This window comes from Mustela erminea, chromosome 9 (assembly GCF_009829155.1).
Source record: "Mustela erminea isolate mMusErm1 chromosome 9, mMusErm1.Pri, whole genome shotgun sequence".
NCBI classification, from domain to species: domain Eukaryota; kingdom Metazoa; phylum Chordata; class Mammalia; order Carnivora; family Mustelidae; genus Mustela; species Mustela erminea.
In genome coordinates, this window is record NC_045622.1 from 105,993,630 (window position 1) to 106,016,029 (window position 22,400).

The 22,400-nt window shown below is 54.3% G+C and overlaps 1 protein-coding gene across 1 annotated transcript; it reads left to right on the top strand.

The window, feature by feature from the left end:
- The first annotated feature begins 8,252 nt into the window (after nt 1-8,252).
- Nucleotides 8,253-19,916, top strand: SPINDOC (spindlin interactor and repressor of chromatin binding). Its single transcript, XM_032357153.1, has 6 exons — nt 8,253-8,622; nt 11,866-12,195; nt 12,280-12,429; nt 12,567-12,704; nt 12,873-13,073; nt 19,246-19,916. The coding sequence occupies exons 1-6, from the start codon at nt 8,496-8,498 to the stop codon at nt 19,455-19,457; spliced, it is 1,158 nt and encodes a 385-aa protein (XP_032213044.1). The 5' UTR covers nt 8,253-8,495; the 3' UTR covers nt 19,458-19,916.
- The last annotated feature ends 2,484 nt before the right edge of the window (nt 19,917-22,400 follow it).

The following is a 22,400-nucleotide window of genomic DNA, read 5'->3' on the forward strand; positions in this document are numbered from 1 at the left end:
TTTTTAAGATTTTATTTATTTATTTGACAGAGATCACAAGTAGGCAGAGAGGCAGGCAGAGAGAGAGGAAGGGAAGCAGGCTCCCTGCTGAGCAGAGAGCCCAATGCAGGGCTCGATCCCAGGACCCTGAGATCTTGACCTGAACCAAAGGCAGAGGCTTAACCCACTGAGCCACCCAGGTGCCCCTTCATGTTCATTCTTATATAATTTCTTACATATAAATTAATCACACTGATGCTGTATTTAACATAATCAGGATCATGACATACATACTGTTTTGTAATCTCTATTGTCAGTTAAAATTTCAAGAATACCATTCTATACAAAAACAAAGAACGAGATCACCAGGCTCCTGGGTGGCTCAGTGATTAAGCACCTGCCTTCAGCTCAGGTCATGATCCCGGGGTTCTGGGATCGGGCCCCATATCTGGCTCCCTGCTCAGCAGGAAGTCTGCTTCTCCCTCTCCCACTCCCCCTACTTGTGTTCCTTCTCTCTCTCTGTTAAATAAATGAAATGGGTTTTTTAAAAATAGATCATTTTTAAAAAATTTTTTGAGAGCGAGAGAGAGCAAGCGACCAGGGGTGGAGAGAGGCAGAGAGAGAGACTCTTAAGCAGACTCTGTGCCCAGAACAGAGCCCAACCTGGGGCTCGATCCCACAACCCTGTGTGAAATCATGACCTGAGCTGAGATCAAGAGCTAGACACTTAACTGACTGAGCCACTCAGGCGCCCTAGATCATTATTTCTAATGTTCCTATGATTCTTATGGTACTTACACATTTTGTAATGTGTAATGTGTAAATGTTTATGTTCATGAACATTTTTTACCCATAATTCTGTTATCATGACACGTTGATTTCCATTTCTCATGTTTACTTTCGATCTGTATCAACGTTATTCAATTTTTTTGCTTCGGCATAAGCATCACATACTTGTTTGTGGGTTTGCACAATTAGCAGTATTTCATAAATGCTTTCCCATGTTGTTACAATCTGGATATTCTTTATGGTGATAACACACCATCATTTGTCAGCCAGGTCCTGTTAGACGCTAGGGTTAGTGCTAGTATCTTACTGTTACATTTATTCATCCCAGAAATTCTTATGGCATTGATTGGCTGGGGCTTTTGATTGTTTTTTTGGTTTTGCCTTCTTTTTCACCATTCTTCCCTTCCTATGGAGCGGAGGTGGGCCAGGTGCTGGCATTTTCCAGCTGCTGAGTTCAGTAGTAATTAAGTGGTTTAGTAAGAGCAGTTTACGTGGTTTTATGTAGATTACGTAGTTTTATGTGGAGCAGTTTATGTAAATTTACATCGTTTGGAGCCACTTCTCAGATACAGGGATTGATAGTTGTCCTCAGTAGGAATGGTTTCCAGATTCTCCTGCTGCCCACTAAGCTGTTTCGGCTCATTTTCTGGCACCAAAGCGCAGGGCCAGATGTCACTTGGTGATACGAGTGTGTCATACAGAGCCCAGCCCCAGAAGCTGGGCTTCATACTCGCAGGCAGTGGAGGAGAAACAATGTTCAAAGTATACAGAGCTAGAAGCTAGCAGCCACATCGCCTGCTATGTGGGAAAAGCCCATTGACATGGAGAAAATAAGGCTTCTATGCAGAAAGAGGCAGAGACCACAGATGAAAAGAATGTCCTCGTGGCATTCGTGCCTTGGGTCCCGTTATTCCCAGAGTCTGCCTGGGTCCCTGAGCGTTCAGTGCTTCCTTGAAATCCACAAGTCAACAAATCCCCCATTTTGCCTGAGCTACGTTGAGCTGACATTTTTTGGAACGAGAGCCCTGAAGTGCAGGGACCAAGCCCGTGCTAACAGCCCAGCCACTGAGCCAATGCTGGAACTAGAAAGATAGACAGAAAAAATGGACCTGCCCTCTAGGAGCCCGGAGACCACAGGGGACTGGGACACCCGCAAACAAATCATCAGAGTGTGCTATGCCCAGGGTCCTAGGATAGCTGTCCCAACTGAGTCAAGAGCCAAGAGAAGGGGACATCTGACTACATGCAAGAAATGAGTAACATTTCACCCAGCACCTAGGAGTGAAAGTATACTAAGTTTCAGGGAATGAGTAGTTCAAGCGGCAAACACTGCTCTGATATCCATGTTGGGTCATTATTTTTCTCCTTTTGGATGACTTCAGATGACTTCAGGGTAACTCTTTTTTTTTTTTTTTTCTTTTTATCAGGTTCTACACTGGGAGCCCAATCCAGGGCTTGAACTCATGACCCTGAGATCAAAACTTAAGCTGAGATCAAGAATCAGACACTTAACTGACTGAGCCCTCCAGGTGCCCTGTTGGCAATCAGATTACTGAGCCAAAGAGCATGGACAGATATTTATTATGGCTTTTGCCGAAGATCACTACAAAATGACAAGCAAGTTAGAAGCAAAGCCACACATCCACCCTCTTTTTTTTTTTTTTTTAAGATTTTATTTATTTATTTGACAGAGCGAGAGAGATCACAAGTAGGCAGAGAGGCAGGCTGGGGGCGGGGAGCAGGCTCCCCGCCAAGCAGAGAGCCCGATGCGGGGCTCGATCCCAGGACCCTGAGACCATGACCTGAGCTGAAGACAGAGGCTTCACCCACTGAGCCATCCAGGCGCCCCCCCCATCCATCCTCTTACGTAGCCTTCAACAACCCTCTCCACGTGTAGAGCTTCATACGGCTTTATTTCCTGCAGCACTTCACTGACTGCCGGAGTCATCACTGAGTCCCTAAAACGCCACCCAAAGTAAAAGCTGTACCAAGAGGAAATGCTTCATCCCAGCCTGAGCCTCCAGCCCAGGGGACACTACGGAGAGTGGCCTGGAGCAGCCCATTGCTGGAGCAGGCCATCTGTTCCCCCCTCTCTCGTCTCCAGGCTGTCCATCCTGTTTCAGGAATCTCATACTCCAAAGCCAGATTTACAGAGGGAAAAGATGAGTTAGGACATACTTGTTTAGGAAACCTACCCTCTCTCCTCCACAGGGGGCTGTCTCAACAATTAAGATTCCACTTCCATCGAGGGGCTTGGGTGACTCAGTCGGTTAAGCGTCTGCTTTCGACTCAGGTTATGATCCCCGAGTCCTGGGATCGAGCCCCGCGTCAGGTTCCGTGCTCGACCCGGAGTCTGTTTCTCCTTCTGCACCCTGCTCCTTCTTCTTTCTCAAATAAATAAATCTTTTTTTTTTTTTTAATATTTTATTTATTTATTTGACAGACGGAGATCACAGAGAAGCAGGCAGAGAGAGAGGAGGAAGCAGGCTCCCTGCTGAGCAGAGAGCTCGATGCGGGGCTCGATCCCAGTACCCTGGGATCATGACCTGAGCCGAAGGCAGAGGCTTTAACCCACTGAGCCACCCAGGCGCCCCTCAAATAAATAAATCTTTAAAAAAGGAAAATATTCCACTTCCTTCAGCAAGGTACTGACTATGTAGTCAGTGGGTGGGAACTCCCCGTAAGATGGTCTGGAGCTCTCCCTCGGGTCCTCCGTGTAGAGAAGGCTAGCTCAGCAGTTGGGGTGATGGAATAGAGCCCAGCTTTTGCAGCGGGACAGAATTATACTGTCATTTGCAAGTCGTCCCATTCAAAGGATTGATTTCTCTCAGACTGGATTGCTTCATGTATATACTGGAGCTAATAGTAACTACCCTTTCGTTCATTTAACGAGGACTTCAAGTTCACAGAGAAGCAGAACAGAACAGTAATGGAACGAGCCAGGACAGGGCACAGGCAGAGCCAGACCAGAGTACTGCTTTTGCAACTAACCATATTCCATTAAACCTGAGACATCACAGATTGCAAGAGAAGCCATGATCTTATGTACCCTTAAGAAAAACCCTGCCAGGGGCTCCTGGGTGGCTCAGTGGTGTGAAGGCTCTGCCTTCGGCTCAGGTCACGATCTCAGGGTCCTGGGATCGAGTCCCACATCGGACTCTCTGCGCAGCAGGGAGCCTGCTTCCTCCTCTCTCTCTGTCTGCCTCTCTGCCTACTTGTGATCTATCTGTCAAATAAATAAGTAAATAAAAAGACAACTGCCAAATTCTGATACAATTTCTTATCCTTTTCACCTGGTTTTACTCTCTCCATCAGGTGGCCAAGCTGGGGAGCTCCCTTTGCATTGCATTTTTAGTTAAAGATCTCTTCCAAACTTACTGATATTTTGACAGGCTTTTATTTTTTTTTTTTTAAGATTTTATTTCTTTATCTGACACACAAGCAGAGGGAGCAGCAGAGGGAGCGGGAGAAGCAGACCCCCCACTGGGCAGGGATCCTGACTCAGGGCTCCATCCCAGGACCCCGGGATCACAACCTGAGCTGAAGGCAGGTTCTTAACTGACTGAGCCCCCCAGGTGCCCCTTGACATAGACTTTTATTATTCAGTCTTTTTTTTTCCACTTCAAAGATTGAATTTTAATTCTTTTTTTACCTTTTCAAATTTTTATTAAATTCTAGTTAGTTAGCATATAGTTGGATATTGGTTTCAGGAGTAGAATTTAGTGATTCATCACTTACATATAACACCCAGTGCTCATCACAACTGCCCTCCCTAATGCCCTTCACCCATTTAGCCCATCCCCCACTTCCTTCCATCAACCTTCAGTTTGGCTCCATATAGTTAAGAGTCTCTTATGGTTTGCTTACCTCTTTTTTTTCCCCATCCTCCATGTTCATCTGTTTTGTTCCTTAAATTCCACACATGAGTAAAATCATACGGTATTTGTCTTTCTTTGACTGACTTATTTCCCTTAGCATAATACATTCTAGCTCCATCCACATTGCTGCAAATGGCAAGGTTTCATTCTTTTTGATGGCTGAGTAATATTCCACTACGTATATTTGTACACACGCGCGTGCACACACACACACCCCAGATCATTTTTTTTTTTAAGACTTTATTTATTTATTTGACAGAGAACACAAGTAGGCAGAGAGGCAGGCAGAGAGAGAGGAGGCAGCAGGCTCCCTGCTGAGCAGAGAGCCCGATGCGGGACTCGATCACAGGACCCTGAGATCATGACCTGAGCCGAAGGCAGCGGCTTAACCCACTGAGCCACCCAGGCGCCCACCCCAGATCTTTTTTAAAAAGATTTTATTTATTTATTTGACAGAGATCACAAGTAGGCGGAGAGGTTCGCAGAGAGAGAGGAGAAGGCAGGCTTCCTGCTGAGCAGAGAGCCCGGTGCAGGGCTCAATCATGACCAGAGCCAAAGGCAGAGGCTTTATTTTTTTTTTTTAAGATTTTATTTATTTATTTGACAGACAGAGATCACAAGTAGGCAGAAAGGCAGGCAGAGAGAGAGGAGGAAGTGGGGTTTGATCCCAGGACTCTGGGATCGTGACCTGAGCCGAAGGCAGAGGCTTTAACCCACTGAGCCACCCAGGTGCCCTGCAGATTTTCTTTATCCATTCACCGGTCAATGGACATTTGGACTCTACGTAATTTGACTATTGTTGACAATGTCGTTATAAACATTGGACTGCATGTGCCCCATTGAATCTGAATTTTTATACCCTTTGGCAAATACCTAGAATTGCAATTGCTGGGTCCCACGGTAGTTCTATTTTTAACTTTTTGAGGAACCTCCTGTTTTCCAGAGTGGCTGCACCATTTTGCATTCCCACCAACAGTGCAAGAGGTTTCCCCTTTCTCTGCATCCTCGCCAACATCTGTTGTTTCCTGTGTTGTTAATTTTAGCCATTCTGACAGGTATGAAGTGCTATCTCATCATGGTTTTGATTTGTATTTCCCTGAAGATGAGGGATGTTGAGCGCCTTCACGTGTCTTTTGGCCATCTGGATGTCTTCTTTGGAAAAATGTCTATTCCTATATATCACTCTTCATATACATAAAAATGAATGCAAAATAAATTGGCTAAGGTTGTCAAAGCCCTCTGACCAAAGACCACCAGGGATACAGCTGTTGTCAAAAAAAGTTAGGTTTATTTAATTTGCTTCTGTAAAGGAGAATGTACCCTAGGGAAACCCTCATATGAGTCTTTAAATATGGGTTTGCATTCCGCGGTTCTGTAGAGGGATTAGGGAAGTGTGGGACCATTTCTGGATTGAAAGCTGTCAAAAAGCAGGGGCAACTTAAAGACTGGGTTATATATAGTCCTAACTAGTTCATCTAGGAGGCAGGGGGACGCAAACAGGGCTGGAGTTACCTACAGTAAGGAAGCAACAACCACTCAGAGTCAACTTTGTGGTCGTCAAGGGGTCTCACCGATGTCTCATTCTTTTTTTTTTTTTTTTAAAGATTTTATTCATTTATTTGACAGAGATCACAAGTAGATGGAGAGGCAGGCAGAGAGAAAGAGAGAGAGAGGGAAGCAGGCTCCCTGCGGAGCAGAGAGCCCGATGCGGGACTCCATCCCAGGACCCTGAGATCATGACCTGAGCTGAAGGCAGCGGGTTAACCCACTGAGCCACCCAGGCGCCCCGATGTCTCATTCTGAACGTGATTTATTTTATTTCTGCTGTAACATTACAGTCTGAATATCAGAGGGGTAATCTTAAATGTTCTTGGTATTCCTAAAACTTCATCGTAATGTCCATTATAGAAAGCATCCCCATTCCAAAGATGTTAAAATGTAGAAAAAACGCTCATCTTAGATTTGATGAAATAGGATTCTTGGTGTATTACCTTGGGCAAGTAATTTACCCCTTTAAGCCTCAACTTCATGTTCTGGAAAATGGGAACAATACAGTCTACCACATAAGACTTGTGAGGACAAACTGCCTGGTATAATATTGGGTGTATCACTCAGAGTCCAAGAGGGTAAGAGGAACCACTCTAGGTATGTAAAACAAAGAATTTAAAGCAGGGTGTTCCTGACGCTGGTGACAACAGTGATGGAAGGGCTGAGTAGTCCCAACAGGGGACAGAGAGGCAACACAGAGATTAGCAAACACAGGGCACTCCCCACCACTCCTAAGCTGGAGGGACAAATGGAGGAGAGGGAATTAACAGTGAGTGAGTTGGGACTCACTCATACCCCAGACGTTGGGACCACAGAGGAGTTTTATCTATGACTAGAGACCTGCCCAAGCCTGAGCAAACAAGAGAAAGAGAAGAAACACACTGGCTTTATCTCTCCTGCTATCTTCCAGTCTACTGCCACTGGCTCCCATGGGCCAAACCCACACCTGATGGCCCCAGTCCTGGGAGCCTGAGGATCTGGACCCATGCAAGGCAGTAGAGAGGAGAGGTAAGTTCAAGGAAGGGATCTCTGCACAGCTTACCAGGTGATGGAGCGATAGAAATGACTGAAAACGGCTTGGTAATACCTTTATTTGTAAAACCTTTAAAGTACGGGGTACACTTGAAAGTAACAAAATTATTCACTTAAAGACCCACGGTAATGCAGATACCCTAGCTCCTATTTGCTCTCCAGCCCCCAACCCACTACATACATTATTCTGAATTATTCCTGTGTCTGGTCTGATATGGTGGCATTTTAAGATGGATTTCCAGTGTCAGACATTTTCTCAACCGACATCTCAGGAGAGCTTCTGGAGCAGAGGGGGTATGCCCATTCTGTGTCACGGAGGTAAAAGCTCAGCCTGAGTAGGATGGCGGCGAAGCAGTGTCATGGCAACTGGACTCCGGTCTTGGGGCTCTCAAGAATTTGTGTGCCCCTGGGGAGGTGCACAGTCTCTAGACTCACGTTTTAATAAATGGAAATCAAAGCCATCGGGGTGGTTTGCGTGTGCTCACACTCCACTTGGCTCTTCCATCTTCCGCATCCCCTTGTCCAGAAGCCTCCACAATGTCTTCCGAGAAAGGATGAGGTCGTCTAAGAAAACAGATAACGTGCCCAAGGTCACAGAGCTGGCAAAAATCAGAAGGAATTCCCTATCCCCCCTTCCCACGCCAAGGCCCTTCTCGCCGCTCCGCCGGATCCTTTCCCGCCCGGGGCATCTTCTGGCGGCTGAAGGCTCGTTCGGGAAACGCAAAGGCGACCCCCAACAAAACCCCACGGCACCTGGCAGCGCTCTCGACGCCCGCCAACGGGCCCGATCCGCAGCCCGAGGGACGACGCGCCCCAGCCCGCGGGGTCCGGGGGCTTCTCCGCCGGCCGGCAATGCCCGCCTCCGCGCCGCAGGCCGCCCGGGAGCGCGCGGCCCTCCCCGCCGCCCTGCGGGTCCCCGGGCGGCTAACGGAGCCTCGTGCCCGGGGCGGGGCCACGCGCGATTGGCCGCGCGGGGTCGGGGGCGGGCCCGCGGCGGGCCGTCCGGGAGGGCGCCGACAATGAGCCTCCATAAAAGGGAGCGGCGGGGGCCTGGGGCCCCGGATTGAGCCCTCCCCGCCCGGGGTCCCGACGCGCTCGGTCTCGGGGAGGCCCGGACGCGCCCGTCGCAGGCCGGGCAGTGAGCGGCGGGCGGCGGGGAGGGGGCGGGGAGGGGGCGGCGCGGGGCGGGAGGCGGCCCCTGGCTGCGCGCCCGGCCTCCGGCGTCCGGTCACCGCGATCTCCCCCGCGCACACACACACCGGCCGCACCATGGCCCTGAAGGCCGAGGGGGCCGCGCTCGACTGCTTCGAGGTGACGCTCAAATGCGAGGAAGGGGAGGACGAGGAGGAGGCCATGGTGGTGGCCGTAATTCCGCGGCCTGAGCCGATGCTCAGAGGTGAGGATGGAAGGGGACCCCACTTCCGCGTCACGGCCCGGGCCCGGGCGCCCCCTCCCACTCCGCAGTCTGGGGGCTCCAGCGCCCCCTCCCCCCTCCGGTCTGGGACCCGGGCGCCCCCTCCCCCTCCGGCCTGGGGCCCGGGCGCGCTCTCGCTCCGCCCCCTCCAGGGTTTGGAATCTGGGGCCTCCCCGAATTCCCTCTCTCCCGCCCCCGTCCGGGGTCTGGAGCCTTCGATCCACACCCCGCGCGCTCCGGATCTTCCGGTGCCCGAGCGCCCCCACTCCCGGGCCCCGCACCGGCGGCCGCGGTCTCCCGCCCCGCGGAGCCAGAGGCCGGCGCAGGGGCCAGGCTGTGTTTTAGGCCGAGGGGCAGCAAGGCCTTCAGGGCCGAGGCCGGGCGCGCAGCCTGGTGTCCGGAGAGATCCGAGGATGCCGCCCGCCAAGGGGAGGATTTTCAGGGCCCTCTACGCAGAAAGCTTTCCTGTCCCCCAACTCCCCTTGCATCCCGGGCCTTCCACTTGCGTAAGCCACAGGTGTCAGATTCAAGCGCTTCAGGGGTGAATGGGATGGCACAGAGCACACTCAGATTCGGAAGAGAAGCGCTTGCTAGGGGTACCCTCTGCCACGCAGGAAGGAGATTGGCCTTGGCAAGGGATTCGAGGAACAACCTGGGAGCCCTTGATTTCCCCTCCCCCTTTACCAATTTCTGTAGTCCGCAGGATCTTGCAGACCATTAGAAAACAAAGGGCCATCTTAGTTGGAAACTTAATACTCATGAAAATGCCCAAAAAATGTTCATGGAAATGCAAATATCGTTTTTATTCTCCAATACCTCTTCCCCTAGGGGGGATTGTTCACCAAAGAGGTTGAGAGCAAGGCCATTTATTTAACCTCAGCATCACACGCTGTTTCCCCCCACCACCTCTCTCGTCCTTTTTTGGATTCTGGAGGGTTATAAAACAAGTCAGGGAAATAAAGGCAGCTACCCTTTATCTCAGAGCTTGCCATCCACCAGAGGTTTTTTCCCTGCCTGTGCTAGTATTTACTGAGGGCTGGAGGCCAAGCTGTCTCAGTTCATCCTCTCAATAACCCTGCAAGAGAGGCCCTGTTCCCCACTGTCAGGGATGAGGAAATAGAAGTCCAGAGAAGTTAATTCATTCAGTAGGTCTTTATTAGGCACCTACTGTAAGCCAGGCAGTTTAAGACTGGGCACGCTAATGACTATGAGCAAGATGACAGAAAGAAACACCCCTTCTGGAATATATAAATGAATGACCTAAGACCAACATAATTAAATGCATAGGGTGTCAGGGGCTCATAAGTGGTTCAGAGAACACCAGAGCAAAGGGAGGAGAAAAGAGAATGGGGGTGTTTTATTTGGAGTATCACGCAGTCGGGAAAGGCTTCTCTAATGTGAATCTTGAGCACAGTCCCAAAGGACATGAGGGAATGAACCTTGTGGACAGTGGGAGGGAGGGAAAGCACTTTAGGCAGAGAGGATAGCCAGTGCACATGTCTTAAAGCAGAAGCTTTTTGAAAGATTTGGGTTAAGAGGAGAAAGGACGAATTCAAAGTCTTTGGCCTGAGCACGGAGAAGGACGGGCCTCCCATGTGCAAAGACAGGAAGGCTAAGATGTAGGCCTGTGACACATTCAAGTGGTATGGCCAGACAGGCACCAGACACGTGCATTTAGATGCCTTGAGTCTGGCCGGAGGTACAAATAAGGAAGTCATCAGCAGGCAGGCAGTGGGAAGAGACTGTCAGAGCAGGGAGGTAAACAGAAGGGGTCCGAGACGGGAGATACAGAGCTCTCTCTGGCGACTATAGGTTGGAGATGAAGTCAGTCAGTCCCTCGTCAGAGATTGTCCGCATGCCACCACCTGCTAGGCACTGTTCTGGAGTCTGGGGGTCCAAGTGTTGACAATCAAAAGTCATGCAGCGGGGAGACACTGTGCGCAAGTAACACCATGTTAGACCCGGTGGCGGTGTGGGCTAGGGAGGACATGGTGGGGGGTAGGGTAATGGGGTGCCCAGCTTTCTGCATGGGGGCCGAGAAGGCCATCTCGAGAGGATGGTTCTTCAGCTATGCCCTGAAAGAAGTGAGAGAGCCGTGAGAAGGAGGAGAGGAGCCAGCACGTGCGACCCCAAGAGAGCCCCAGGGAAGTAAGAGATGAACCAACAAGAGGTGGTGCCCGGAAGCTGAGCAACAAAAATCAAGCTGGAAGAAGTGATGAGTCAAATGATGAACTAACGGCCGGGTTTAGCATTGGTGACTCTGGCAAGAGCTGTTTTGGAGGAATGGTGGGAAAGAGAGCCCAATGGCAACCAAGAGGTCAAGGTTCCCAGTCACGTGGGAGATAGGTACAGTCCAGCCTTGGACTTGGATCTTCTGAATCCTGGCCAGTTCGCAGACCCACTTCAAAAGCCACCTCCCTGTACAGTCCCTTGGCATTAGGACGGCCCATATTTTATTTCATCCCGTCTCCTCAGGTGAGAAAGAGGTGTGGCCATGAGAAATCGCAGAGACAGGCTGACGTGGGTCTCAGCCTGCCTTCTTTGTCGGGCTTGTGGTCCATGCGCACGAAGCAGGTGCCAGGCAGACCCTTGGGCGCAAGATTACACCTGCGCATGCTCTGGGAGATGGGAAAGGGATTCTGACGGGGTGTGGTGGCCTGTTGAAGGGGCCTCGCCGAGTGGAGGAGCTGGCATGCCCTGTCATTCGAGGACAGAAGGCCCACCGAGCATCTCCTGCGTGCCAGGCCCTGTAGGGACAATAGATCAGGTGGACCATTCTTGTTCTCAAGAAGGGACACAGTGTGGCCTGGATGTCAGATGTAGATCTAATCCCCCACCAGGGGTGCGAGGTCAGGAAGGCTTCCCAGGAGTAAAGGAAATTGTCGGACTCATCAGGGTGGTCTGGACAGACGTGTCAAGGCTGAAGACCTGCAAGAACAGCCTGTTGGAAAAGCCCGGGGAACTGTGGTTGGAGCCCAGGTGGAGACCAGAGAGGCAGGGAGCTAGCGGATGCCGAGGCACCCAGGGAAGGTTTAATAAGGTTATGGTCTTTAATAAGGTTAAGGTCAGTCTCATGGGCGGCAGGGGAAGGGAGAGAAAGACTTTGGGTGGGAATGTTCCTCCCCCCGCTCCCCAGACTCCACTAAGTTTGGGGAACCATGTTGTAAGTCTTCTAGGCCACGGGCACCTTTCCTGCTGACGCCTCCTGCACGTCTCCCTCTGCAGTGGCCCCGCAGGAGAAGACCCCCCCGCCCAGGCCCAGTCTGCTGGAGGCAGGTGGCGAAGGCTGTGAGGAGCCCAAGCAGCAGGTGTCTTGGGAGCAGGAGTTCCTGGTGGGAAACAGCCCAGGAGGCAGCGGGCGGGCACTGTGCATGGTGTGTGGGGCGGAGATCCGGGCCCCCTCGGCGGACACGGCGCGCACACACATCCTGGAACAGCACCCTCACACCCTGGACTTGAGCCCTTCAGAGAAAAGCAACATCTTGGAGGCCTGGAGTGAGGGAGTGGCCCTTTTGCAGGACGTCAGAGCCGAGCAGCCTTCTTCACCAACCTCGGGTATTTGGAACGGTGGGGGGGGGCGGGGGGCGGGGGGGGGCCCCACAGAACATTTGGAGCTTACTGGGCGTGCACCCTCTCCAGACTCAGGCCAGGATGTCGAAGCTGACCCGGACTCCGAGCCAGACCCTGCCAGGATGCCAGCAGAGATTGTCGTTCTCCTGGACTCCGAGGAAAACCCGTGTCTCCCGAAAAGGAGCCGGCCCAGGGGCCTCCGCCCCCTCGAGCTTCCTGGTCAGTCTCGGGGAAGCCCTAGAGGCTGAGCCGGGGAGAGGGGAACACGCGCCCTGCACCCTGCGTTCTCTGCGGAGAGGGGCTGCGGGGCTCAGGTGTGGACCCTTTAGAAGGTCTGGGGTCTTCTCGTTCTGCAGCTGCCCCTGTCTCGGAGCCAGGAAATAGGAAGCCCCGTGGTCAGAGATGGAAGGAGCCCGCTGGGGAAGAGCCGGTCAGGAAGAAAAGAGGCCGACCCATGACCAAAAACTTGGACCTGGACCCAGACCCCGACCCAGGTGAGAGGAAGGCCCCGTGCAGGTGTGGACATGGGCTCTGGCCGCAGTGCTCCAAGAGGAAAAGCCAAGCAGGGGAGGGAGATGGTCTAGGCCTTTGGATTCTGGCTTCAGTGAGGATAGACCGCTCCACGTCCCGGACTCACATTTCCTTCCTATCTCTCCTTCCAGACCCCCCGTCCCCCGACTCGCCCACAGAGACTTTCGCGGCCCCCGCTGAGGTCCGACACTTCACCGACGGCAGCTTCCCCCCGGGCTTCGTCCTCCAGCTCTTCTCCCACACCCAGCTCAGGGCCTCAGACAGCAAGGACTCCCCCAAAGAGGGGAGAGCTGCAGAAGGAGGCCTTCCCCAGCCGGAAAGCCCCTCTCCAGGTGAGCTCCCGAGAGGGGATGACAAGGGAGGGTCGGGCAGGCTGCGTCCTGGGGCTCGGGCCTCCTCGAGGCCCCTCTGTACCAGGGCCTTGGGTGTAGAGGTGGTCAGCACTCGGGTCTCCTGAGGGACTGGGCCGAGGACAGGCAGACTGGAATGACAGGGACTGGCCAGAAAGCTGAACTAGCTCCTTGGGAGTGTCCTGGAAGTGATCGTCAGGTTGGGCAAGGCCAGTGCTCCCCCAGGCCAGACACCCAGCTCCACACTTAAGGCTGCTCCCCCCCGGGGCCTGTGGTGCTCCGCTCACCCTGTTGGAGCAAGGGCCTGAATGGACCCATGGGGAACTCAACACGCGCCTCTGCGCACAGAGCAGTCCAGTGACTTGTCTAATGATAGCAGTAAGCGCTTGTGTTTGTATCGTGTGTATCCAATTTCCAGAAACTTCTATACGTGGTTCATCAGGCCCTTAGGAAAGTCTGTTTTCTGCAGGGGAGATGGAAGTGGGAAGGCTGAGTCTCAGAGCTGGTTCCTCCTTCCCTTGGTCCTCGTATTCGTTTCCTGTGGTTGCTATAACAACCTGTTCGTGGTTTATGAGAACGTGCCTCACTAAGTTAAGATCCGGGTGTCAGCAGGGTTGTGTTCCTTTCTGGAGGCTCCAGGGGCAAAGACTTTACTTATTTGTTTGACAGAGACAGAGAGAGCAGAAGCAGGGGGAAGCATCAAGCAGAGGGAAAGGGAGAAGCAGGCTTCCCGCTGAGCAGGGAGCCCAATGTGGGAGTCGATCCCAGGACCCTGGGATCATGACCTGAGCCGGAGGCAGATGGTTAACTAACTGAGCCATCCAGGTGCCCGTCCTGCCAGCTTTTTAGAAGCTGTGTGCAATCCTTGGCTCTCGGTCTCCTTCCGTCTTCAAAGCCCGTGGCCACCAGGAGAGTTCTTCTGAGCTTCGGCCTGACTCTTCTGCCTCCCTCTTCCCCACTGGGACTGGGAGTACATGGAGCCCACCCAGATCATCCAGAACCATCTATTCAGTTTAAAGTCGGCTGACTAATCCTCAACATTAATTCCACGTGTAGCCTTAATTCTTCCTTGCCGTGTGACATGCCACAGTCACAGATCCTGGGGCTGAGGCTGTGGACATTTTTAGGCAAAAGTCCCAGAGTGAAGCCGTGGCAGAATTCAGTTTAGACCAGAATGCTTTCTGGGAGGGCAGAGGCTGAGCCTGGTTTCTTCAGCTGTCCAGGACAGGCATCTCGGGCTCGGGAAATGGCCCTTGAAGGAGTGACCGAGTGACCCACAGCACCTTGTCCCGGCCTGTCTGAAATGTGCATCCGGAGTTAGAGCCCAGGGAAGGTAGCGCGGGAGAAGACGGGGGCTCCCCGGAGCGGCGCTCTCAGAGAGGAGGTGGGCTTTTTGCACAAAGAGAAAAGCAGATGTGCCTCTCGCCCTGCCCTCCCCTCCCCACTCCCCAGCAGGGAGCTGTTAACAGTCCGGTTTGTATCCTCGAGACCTTCTGCAAAGCTCAGGGTGGGCGTGTTATGCACACGCACTTGTGCTTAATGTATTTCTTTTTAAGATTTATTTGACAGAGAGAGAGAGACAGCGAGGCAGGGAACATCAGCGGGGGGAGTGGGAGAAGGAGAAGCAGACTTCCCCACTGAGCAGGGAGCCCAACTCAGGGCTCCATCCCAGGACCCCGGCCGGGATCACGACCCAAGCCGAAGGCAGACGCTCAATGACCGAGCCACCAGGCACCCCTCGCTCAATTATATTTTACCAAACCAGGCTCCGCTTTTCCTCGTCTTGAGGCAGGCATCAGGCGTTCACATAGGTCACGGTTTTAACTGTCTCAAGTTTCAGCTTGAGCCACATTCCAGTCCTGCCTCCCCGAGACTGCGCTCTGCTGGGACTTGAGCGCTCCCCGAGCCTCCTCGTCCTCTGCGGCGGATCCCTGCTCTAAATGGCTGGCCGCTCCCACTGTTTAATGGGTCTTCTGATTTCAGTCTCGAAAGGGAGCCTTCATTTTGAGTCCCGGGCTACCCTGTGCCCAAATTCCACCTCCCTGGAGTGGTGAGTAGCTGAGAAGGGAGTCCCCAAGGTCACAGGTTCCTTTGGGGTGTGTGGGCAGAGTCTGAAGTCGTCAGGTTCTCCCATCTGATTGACGTGAGAGGGTCTTTCTCGGCGGGTGGCAGCATGTAGGGAACCCACAGCAGCTCATTCCTGAGGCAAGCACTCTGGAAGATGACACGAGTGAGGACAGAGTGTCTTTGTCCCCAAGAAACTGACTGTCTCTTTGGGGGTACAGGTCAGAGGCAGGGACGCAGCCACCATAGTTCTGTGCAGAGCAAAGGCCCCGGAGCGGTGGTCGCAGACTGTTTCAGGATTGCAGAGCTTGGACAGATTTCCCGAAACCATGTGAGGCTTCAACCAGAATGTCTTCACGTTGAGTTGCTTTATGGATTGAAGTTCTTGGAAGATTTTGAGTAAAGATTTTGTCCCTTTAAAAAAGCTTGAAAGTCAAGGATTTAGAAGTTGGGAAAGGTCACTGTGGTGTGGTCAGCTGAGCTGATGGAAAGGAATGTGAAGCAGAGAAGACTTTCTGGAACTTTCCATGGGCCTTGCAGGGTGAGGGTGGGGAGGCGTCCAAGCCAGGAGAGAAGGACGAGGCTTGAGGACCCCACCCACAAATGGTGAGAAAAAGAGCCTCTTGGTCTTGCTAGTGTCTGTGTAAGACCTAGAGAGCTGGCTCTTAGGATGCCTCGACCAGGCTCAGTATGCTTCCAGGCTGGACCAAGGGAAAAGGTGTGCGTGTGCGTGCATGCCTGTGCTCATGAGGGTGAGCGTGGGTGAGCTTCACAAGGGACAGGGTCTTTGTCTTGTTGACTGTTGGATCCTCAGCACCCGGTATGGGGCCTGGCACAAAGAAAGCCCTCCGTAAAGATTTACTGAAAGAAGGGTGGATAGTGGCTACCCTCGCTTGTCATATGGCAGTGACATTTTCAGAGTTGCTGATCAGAAACAAGACTTAACAAGAGAAAAGCACCCGGGCCCATCCTCTGGAGAAGGTTTGTGCTTGTACGCATTCACGCACAAGTGTGGGGGGAGGGGGACAGGAGCCAGAGAAGCAGAGGGGCTTGGGCCCCCAGGATGGAGGGGGCCAGCCCTGGGTTTGGAGTGCTGAGGGGGCTCAGCTTGTCCCCGGACTGATAAGTCCTCCTGGTCTGCTCTTTCACGGCCGTGGGGCTCGGATCGTGCCTGCTTTCTGGAAGGGCACCCCACATCACGGTCGCCTCACTGTCCTGATGCTCCCCTCCCCACCACTCTCAGCTCTGCCCTCCATGCTGCCAGAAAGAACTGGTACGTAATTCCGTTGCTTTGAGCAGTCCCCAAGTCTGTGAACTCTTAGCACATGCTGAACTCTATTAACATCTTAGCATGTCACCCGTCTCCTTAAATCCCCACAATCATGTTACGCCGTGTTAGGAGTTCCATTTTGGAGAAGAGGACATAGCCTCGAAGAGATACGGCACCTGTCTCGGGGCCCCTCACCTAGTAAGTGGCAGCCTGTGTTTCCACCTGTACCCAGCCCCCTGCAGCCTCCAAGCCTTCTCTGTGCTGCTGGGGAAGCCCGGGGCCCCCAACGCCTGGCTAGAGCCCGTCCCCTCCCTGCTGGCCGCTCTGTCCCTCCCTCTCTCCTCTTTGTCCACGGTCCGTGTTTCCCTCTCCAGATCTCACCCGGCAGCCTATGCAAAGCTGTGATTTCTCCCTTCTTGACCCCTCATCCCTCCCCAGCCACTGTCTCATTTGTTCCCAAACCTTTTCAGCGAGGCTGGGGAGCATTTTCCACACTAACTGGCCCTCCTCTCTCTGGGAGCCGCTTCCGTCCTCTTCCCATCTTCCCATCTCCTGCTAAAATTGCTTTTTTGGGCAAAGTCACCACTGACTTGGCTAAAATGAAAATCCAGCGGTCAGTTCTCAGTGCTGGCCTTTCCCCAGTGTGACCGTAATCATGATACCGTCCCTCCCTCCTTCCCAGATCTGCTCTGGTCTTGGGGCTCCCCGGACCACTGGCCGGGTCTCCCTCCAGCTTCACCGGATGTTCTGTTTCCCCAGCCTGTCCTTTCACACGCGGCTCCCCGAGTCCGATCTGACGGTTCTCTCTCCTCCTCTTTCTTGAGTGTAAGTAGCTTCAGGTCAGGACATGTATCTGTTTCATTTCCTGTGATCTCTCCAGAGCCTGGCACGGGGTCCAGGTGCTGCTTACGTGTTCTGTGAGTGACTGGTTAAGTGACGGACTGGATGCCTCAACCTTGGGGCAGGGCCTTCCTCACTCCTGGAGGGACCCAGTCCAAGTTCATGTGTTTCCAGCTCCCACCCAGATTCCCCTGGTGACATGCCTGTGGTTGTCCAGAAGATCTATGGAACTGCCTTATCCAAACTGAATCTCCCCCTGCACCCCCTGCCCCCAGCCTCCCCTCCCCTTTTGCATTCCGCACTTTGCTCAGGCTAAACCCTCAGGATCATCCTCTTCCTGTTTCCATCAAGCCCTTGGCAAATCGTGTTAGCCCCACCTCCAAAATGGGTTCAGAATTCTGAATTCTGTCACCCTGTCACCCCCTCCGCTGCGGCCACCCTGGTCCAAGCCATCTCTTGCCTGGTTCCTTAACGGCCTCCCCCCTGGCCTGCCAGCTTCTGGTCTTTGCCCACTCTGGTCTCCTCTCCTACGGAAGCCAGGGTCCCCGGTGCAAACCGAGTTAGATGCTGTCCCTGCTGTTCGCGTCACACTCCCGATAAAAAGCCAGAGTCCATGGCGACCAGGGATGCTCACCGCAGGATCCCGACTCTCCTAAGCCAGCCGGCCTGCTGTTCCTACAACGTCAGGCAGGCGGCCCCCGGGGCATTCGCGGTCACCCTTCCTTCTGGCTGGAATGCTGTTTCCTGGCCACCCACATAGCGGACTCTCTCTGTACATCTTTGTTCACGTACCCGCCCCACGAGGCCCTCCACGCTCTCCTGTCCCCTTCCCCGGTGTCTCTTCTTGCTTCCCTTTCTTTCCGGTGTGTCCAAACAGAACACATTGCGTTCATTGATTGTATCGGCTCCCGCCACGGGATCAGAAGTTCCAGGAGGGCCTCGTGGTCTGCTCCCTACGCTGCTGGGCCCCCGGTGGTCAGAGCCGTGCTGGGCACAGGCTGGGCGCCCACTGACTTGCTGTTGAACTTGGGATCCGGCCTGTCCTCACAGAGCTTGGAGTTTGTCAGACACAGACCGACTTACCCAGAGCAGAATTTGGCGATGGCCACTGGTATGGACTTTGGAATGTCAGCAAACTGTACAGCAAAGCTGTGCCCAGTTTCCCAGCCACCTGTTAGAGCGCGTCTCTAAAGACAGTGTAGGCCAAATGCCACAAGTGGATCCTTCTCGAAACAGACATCCCGACAGTTGCAGTCACCATGTTCGGTTTTGCTTTTCAATGTGAAGTACTTCAGCACGTGCCTGTGTGGCGGGGGACATTTTTTGTGGCTGCTTGAAAGCCATGGAGAGTCTGCTCTCTCCTCTAAGGCCTGGTTTTGCCTTTTCAGAACAGCTGCTCCCCACTGCTGAGGTGGACGTCTGATCCCCGTGGCGTGGGTCCTGATGGGAGGGAAGAGCCCAGGGAAGCTCTCAGAGCAGAACTGGGATGCTAGCCCAGGGCAGGCCATGCAGGGCTCTCGCCTTAGCTTCCGGATCTGTCCGTGAGCCCCATGACAGGCACAGCTGCATCTTACTTGGGTATGGGGTTCCCCACACCCACCCCCTCTGCCCACACAGGGCAGAAGCCTTCAGGCTAGGGCGCCCAGGAAGTTTTAGATGAAGCAGAGTGAGCTGAAGGGAGGAGCCGAGGCGAGTAGACACACTGAGCATCCGTGCACCAAAGTACGTGGGGAAGGAAGCCCACGGGCTGCGTCTGACTTAACACCTGAGAGCCCGTGACCTCATCTTCTGGTTGGTCATGGTCCTCAGATGAACCAGGAATGCGGCTTCCTGCCTTAGGCCCCCCTCGTACCGGGCCCCGGACTGTGGAAGTGAAGGCCTGGGAGTGGAGGTGCGGTTTGCAGAGGCCTTTGGGGGGCATCCTTGCAGTGGGGGTCCGGAGGGCCCTGACTTCTGCTCTCTGCTCCCATCCCTGCCCAGCTCCCCCTCCGGGGCTCCGCGGGACACTGGATCTGCAGGTTATCCGCGTACGGATGGAGGAGCCCCCGGCAGTCAGCCTCCTGCAAGACTGGTCCAAGCACCCCCAAGGCGCCAAGAGTGTGGGAGCAGGTGACCCCCCAAACTGGCCGGCGGTTCTGTCAGACTCCAGCACCACTGTGGGGGGCCAGCCAGAGGCAGGGGGTGGTGTGTAGGCTCTCACTTTCCCGGGGAGGGAGGGAGGGAGGAGGCAGGGTCCCCCTTTGGCTTATCACTCAGAGCTGCCCGGCTCGGCCACCTGATGGAGAGAGTTAAACCAGGTGCCAAGGCAGGATGGAGGAGAGGACGGGGGTGGGGGGGGCGGCATTTACTGCTACTTGGGGGCACTGGAAGGTGTCTACCCCTGGCAAGGCGCAAGGCCAGGCCCTGAGATCTGGGCAAGGCCGGCCTCAGGGCTGTCGTGTGGTGCGGCATTGGGCCTGTGGAGAACACCTACCCCCACCCTTTCGCTGACCCTGACCTCTCTGTCCCCCCTCCTTTCCCCCTCTAAACCCCCCACCATTCTCCCTTGGCACAGTGCCTTACACAAGAGGTGGTCACGATGGGGTTTGAACTGAGTCCCACTACCTCGGGGGACGCCTCTCCTCCCCCACCTGTTCAGGCTTCTAAACCAGGAGGCCTCCATTACCTCTTCCCGCTCCATCCCTGCAGGAGGCCCGAGCGGCCCACCTGGGGGTTTTGTTCACTCACTCCCTCCTTTTCACCTATTTTCCTGTTGTATATATCTCCTTTGTTGACAATAAATTATTTTTTTTTATTAAGAGCGTTCCGTCTGGGCCATCATTGGGGGAAGGGACTTGCTAGCAGGATATCTGGTCTCCCGGAGCGACCTTGAGGGGAGGGAGAGCACACCAGGGCCAGGCGACAGGGCACCATTGGCTGGAGGACCGGCGCCCAGTCGGTGCCGGTCACAGGGCGACGCCTCGCCCCTTCCCCGAGGCCTTGAAATGGGGTCACAAACAGCTCTTCTTTAACATTTTGGACCTTCTGACTCCCTTGGTAAGTCTCTGTGCAAGAGAGACTGTGGTGGGGGGGAACACCATGCCCAAGCTAGTCGCTGACCCTTCTAAGCTGAAATGTTCGTGGCCAGCCTGTAGGGGGTGGCCTGGCCCCCGGATGAGGTGGCACCCGGCACCCTGCCCCAAGCCGCCCTCTCCGTGGCTTCATTAGATGCCTCCTTTGCCCCGTTCCCTGGACTGAGAGGTGGCCCACTTTGGGTTTCTTCACCAGACCCCTTACCCTCTAAACCAGTGTCCCAGCCCAGATCTCTGTGGGATTTTGTTTCTCTCTCATTGGCGAGAGGGGCATGGGGAGCTCCCTGTCAGACCCCAGACCCCACTGTCGCCTTTAGAATCCAGAGGCATGTGGAGCATTGGGACAGTCCAGCCCCTGCTCTGGGCGGCTTCACGTGCATCCACATGCAATTCTGTGCATCCAGGGAGAAGGGAGGACTCCAGAGGGGGAGTTCGCCCGCCACACTGACCCAGCCAGGTTTTGAGATTAACCGGAAAGCTCCTCTTTAACTCCAGGAGTATCCGGGTATGAGCCCACTACAGAGTGCCGTGTGCTTCTCTGAGCTGGTGTGGGCCACGTGTGGGCGATCTCCACGGGGTTGCTTCTGGGGACTTGGTCCCGCTCCCTGTCTGACCAGCTTGGGAGAAGGAGCTAGAGGCTGTGGGGCCCTAGTCGGGATTAAAAGGCTCGTGGAGAACAGGCAGTAGACGAGTGTGGGGTGGCTTCCCCAGTGTGTGACAGGAGGGCCCCGCAACTCCCCTGTATCTCCACCCCTGCTTCTGCAAATGGATAGAACTTCTGTCCCACTTAACAGGAAGGAATAACTAAGGCTGCAAATCGGGCTTTGAAATAACAAATGTGAATCATCGCAGGTGATGTCTTTCCGTCCTCGCAATCGTGTGACTGTGTTTACATTGATGCCAGTGTGCTTTTAACTCACTGTGGCTGTGTCGCTGGGTGTTTACAATTGAGAAAATGTCTCAAGCGCGCTGTAAAATCGTGACGTCCAATGCCCCTTCGCTGCTGTTCATGTGATCGATGGCCAGCCCGCTAGACTGCGAGCTCCTTTCGGGCAAGGACCAGGCTGCACTGACCTCGTTTTCCTAGGACCTGCTTGGGGCCTGGCACATCATAGGTGCTCAATAAATGTTTGTCAAGTGCCCTCTCGGTGTGTCTTCCTGTGCGCCCGGGCCCCAGAATGCACACAGCTCCCCGCACAGGGGTGGCGGCCGCAGTGGCTGCGGGGGGCACGACTTTCTGGTGACTTCATCCCCACATCTTGGTTGCCGAGGGTCTGCCCAGCCTCGGCCAGGACCGCAGGGACTGTGAGTGTGTGGGGCTGGGAGCTCCCAGTGGGCATCTCTGGGTTTCCGGGGAGTGGTGGGGAGAGGAGTGTGTCCCCCCGCCGCCTTCGCCGTCTCCCCCAACCCCGGGCCAGATGCTGCTGCGGCTCTGCCCAGACAACAAGGAAGCCTCGAGCGCTCTCAGTGCCCAGGAGCTGCTGGTGGCAACTTTCTCCAGGTGTGATGCTCAGCCCCATCATGACGTTGAGTGAAGGGGTCAGGCACGAAGGGGCCACTATCCCCAGTTCCTGACAGCCTTGCCTCTCGTCTCCTTTGCTCTCTGAAACGGGCTGCCTCCTGCTCTTCCCAGCTGCCCTCCTCAGGGTCCAGGATGGGGCGATCTTTCTGGATACCCGTAAGAGCTGTATAGCTCAAACTGGTCCAAGACAAAAGAGGAAGCAGCCTCTTCCCTCCTCGAAGAGAAACTGGTGTGTGTGAGGGTGTGGATGGGAAGAGAAGACACTCGCTGGGCCCTGCGGGGCACCCCAGCTGCTTCGCCCGTCCAGGCCAGCCTCTGCAGCTCCCACAGTCCAACCTCCCTCCCTCTCCCCCGCCCCAGATCTGGCCCTCGCCCCCCATTGCCCGCACACAGCTGGGTAGCTGGTGAGACCACAGAGCCCTCACACCCTTGAAGTGTGGTAGAAGGTTGGGGAGCTGGAGTGGGAGAGCATCTGTGATGGGACCGCAGCCTCTCTGGGTCCCTTGAAGGAGGCACCAGCGGACCTGCCTGGGCCACCCACT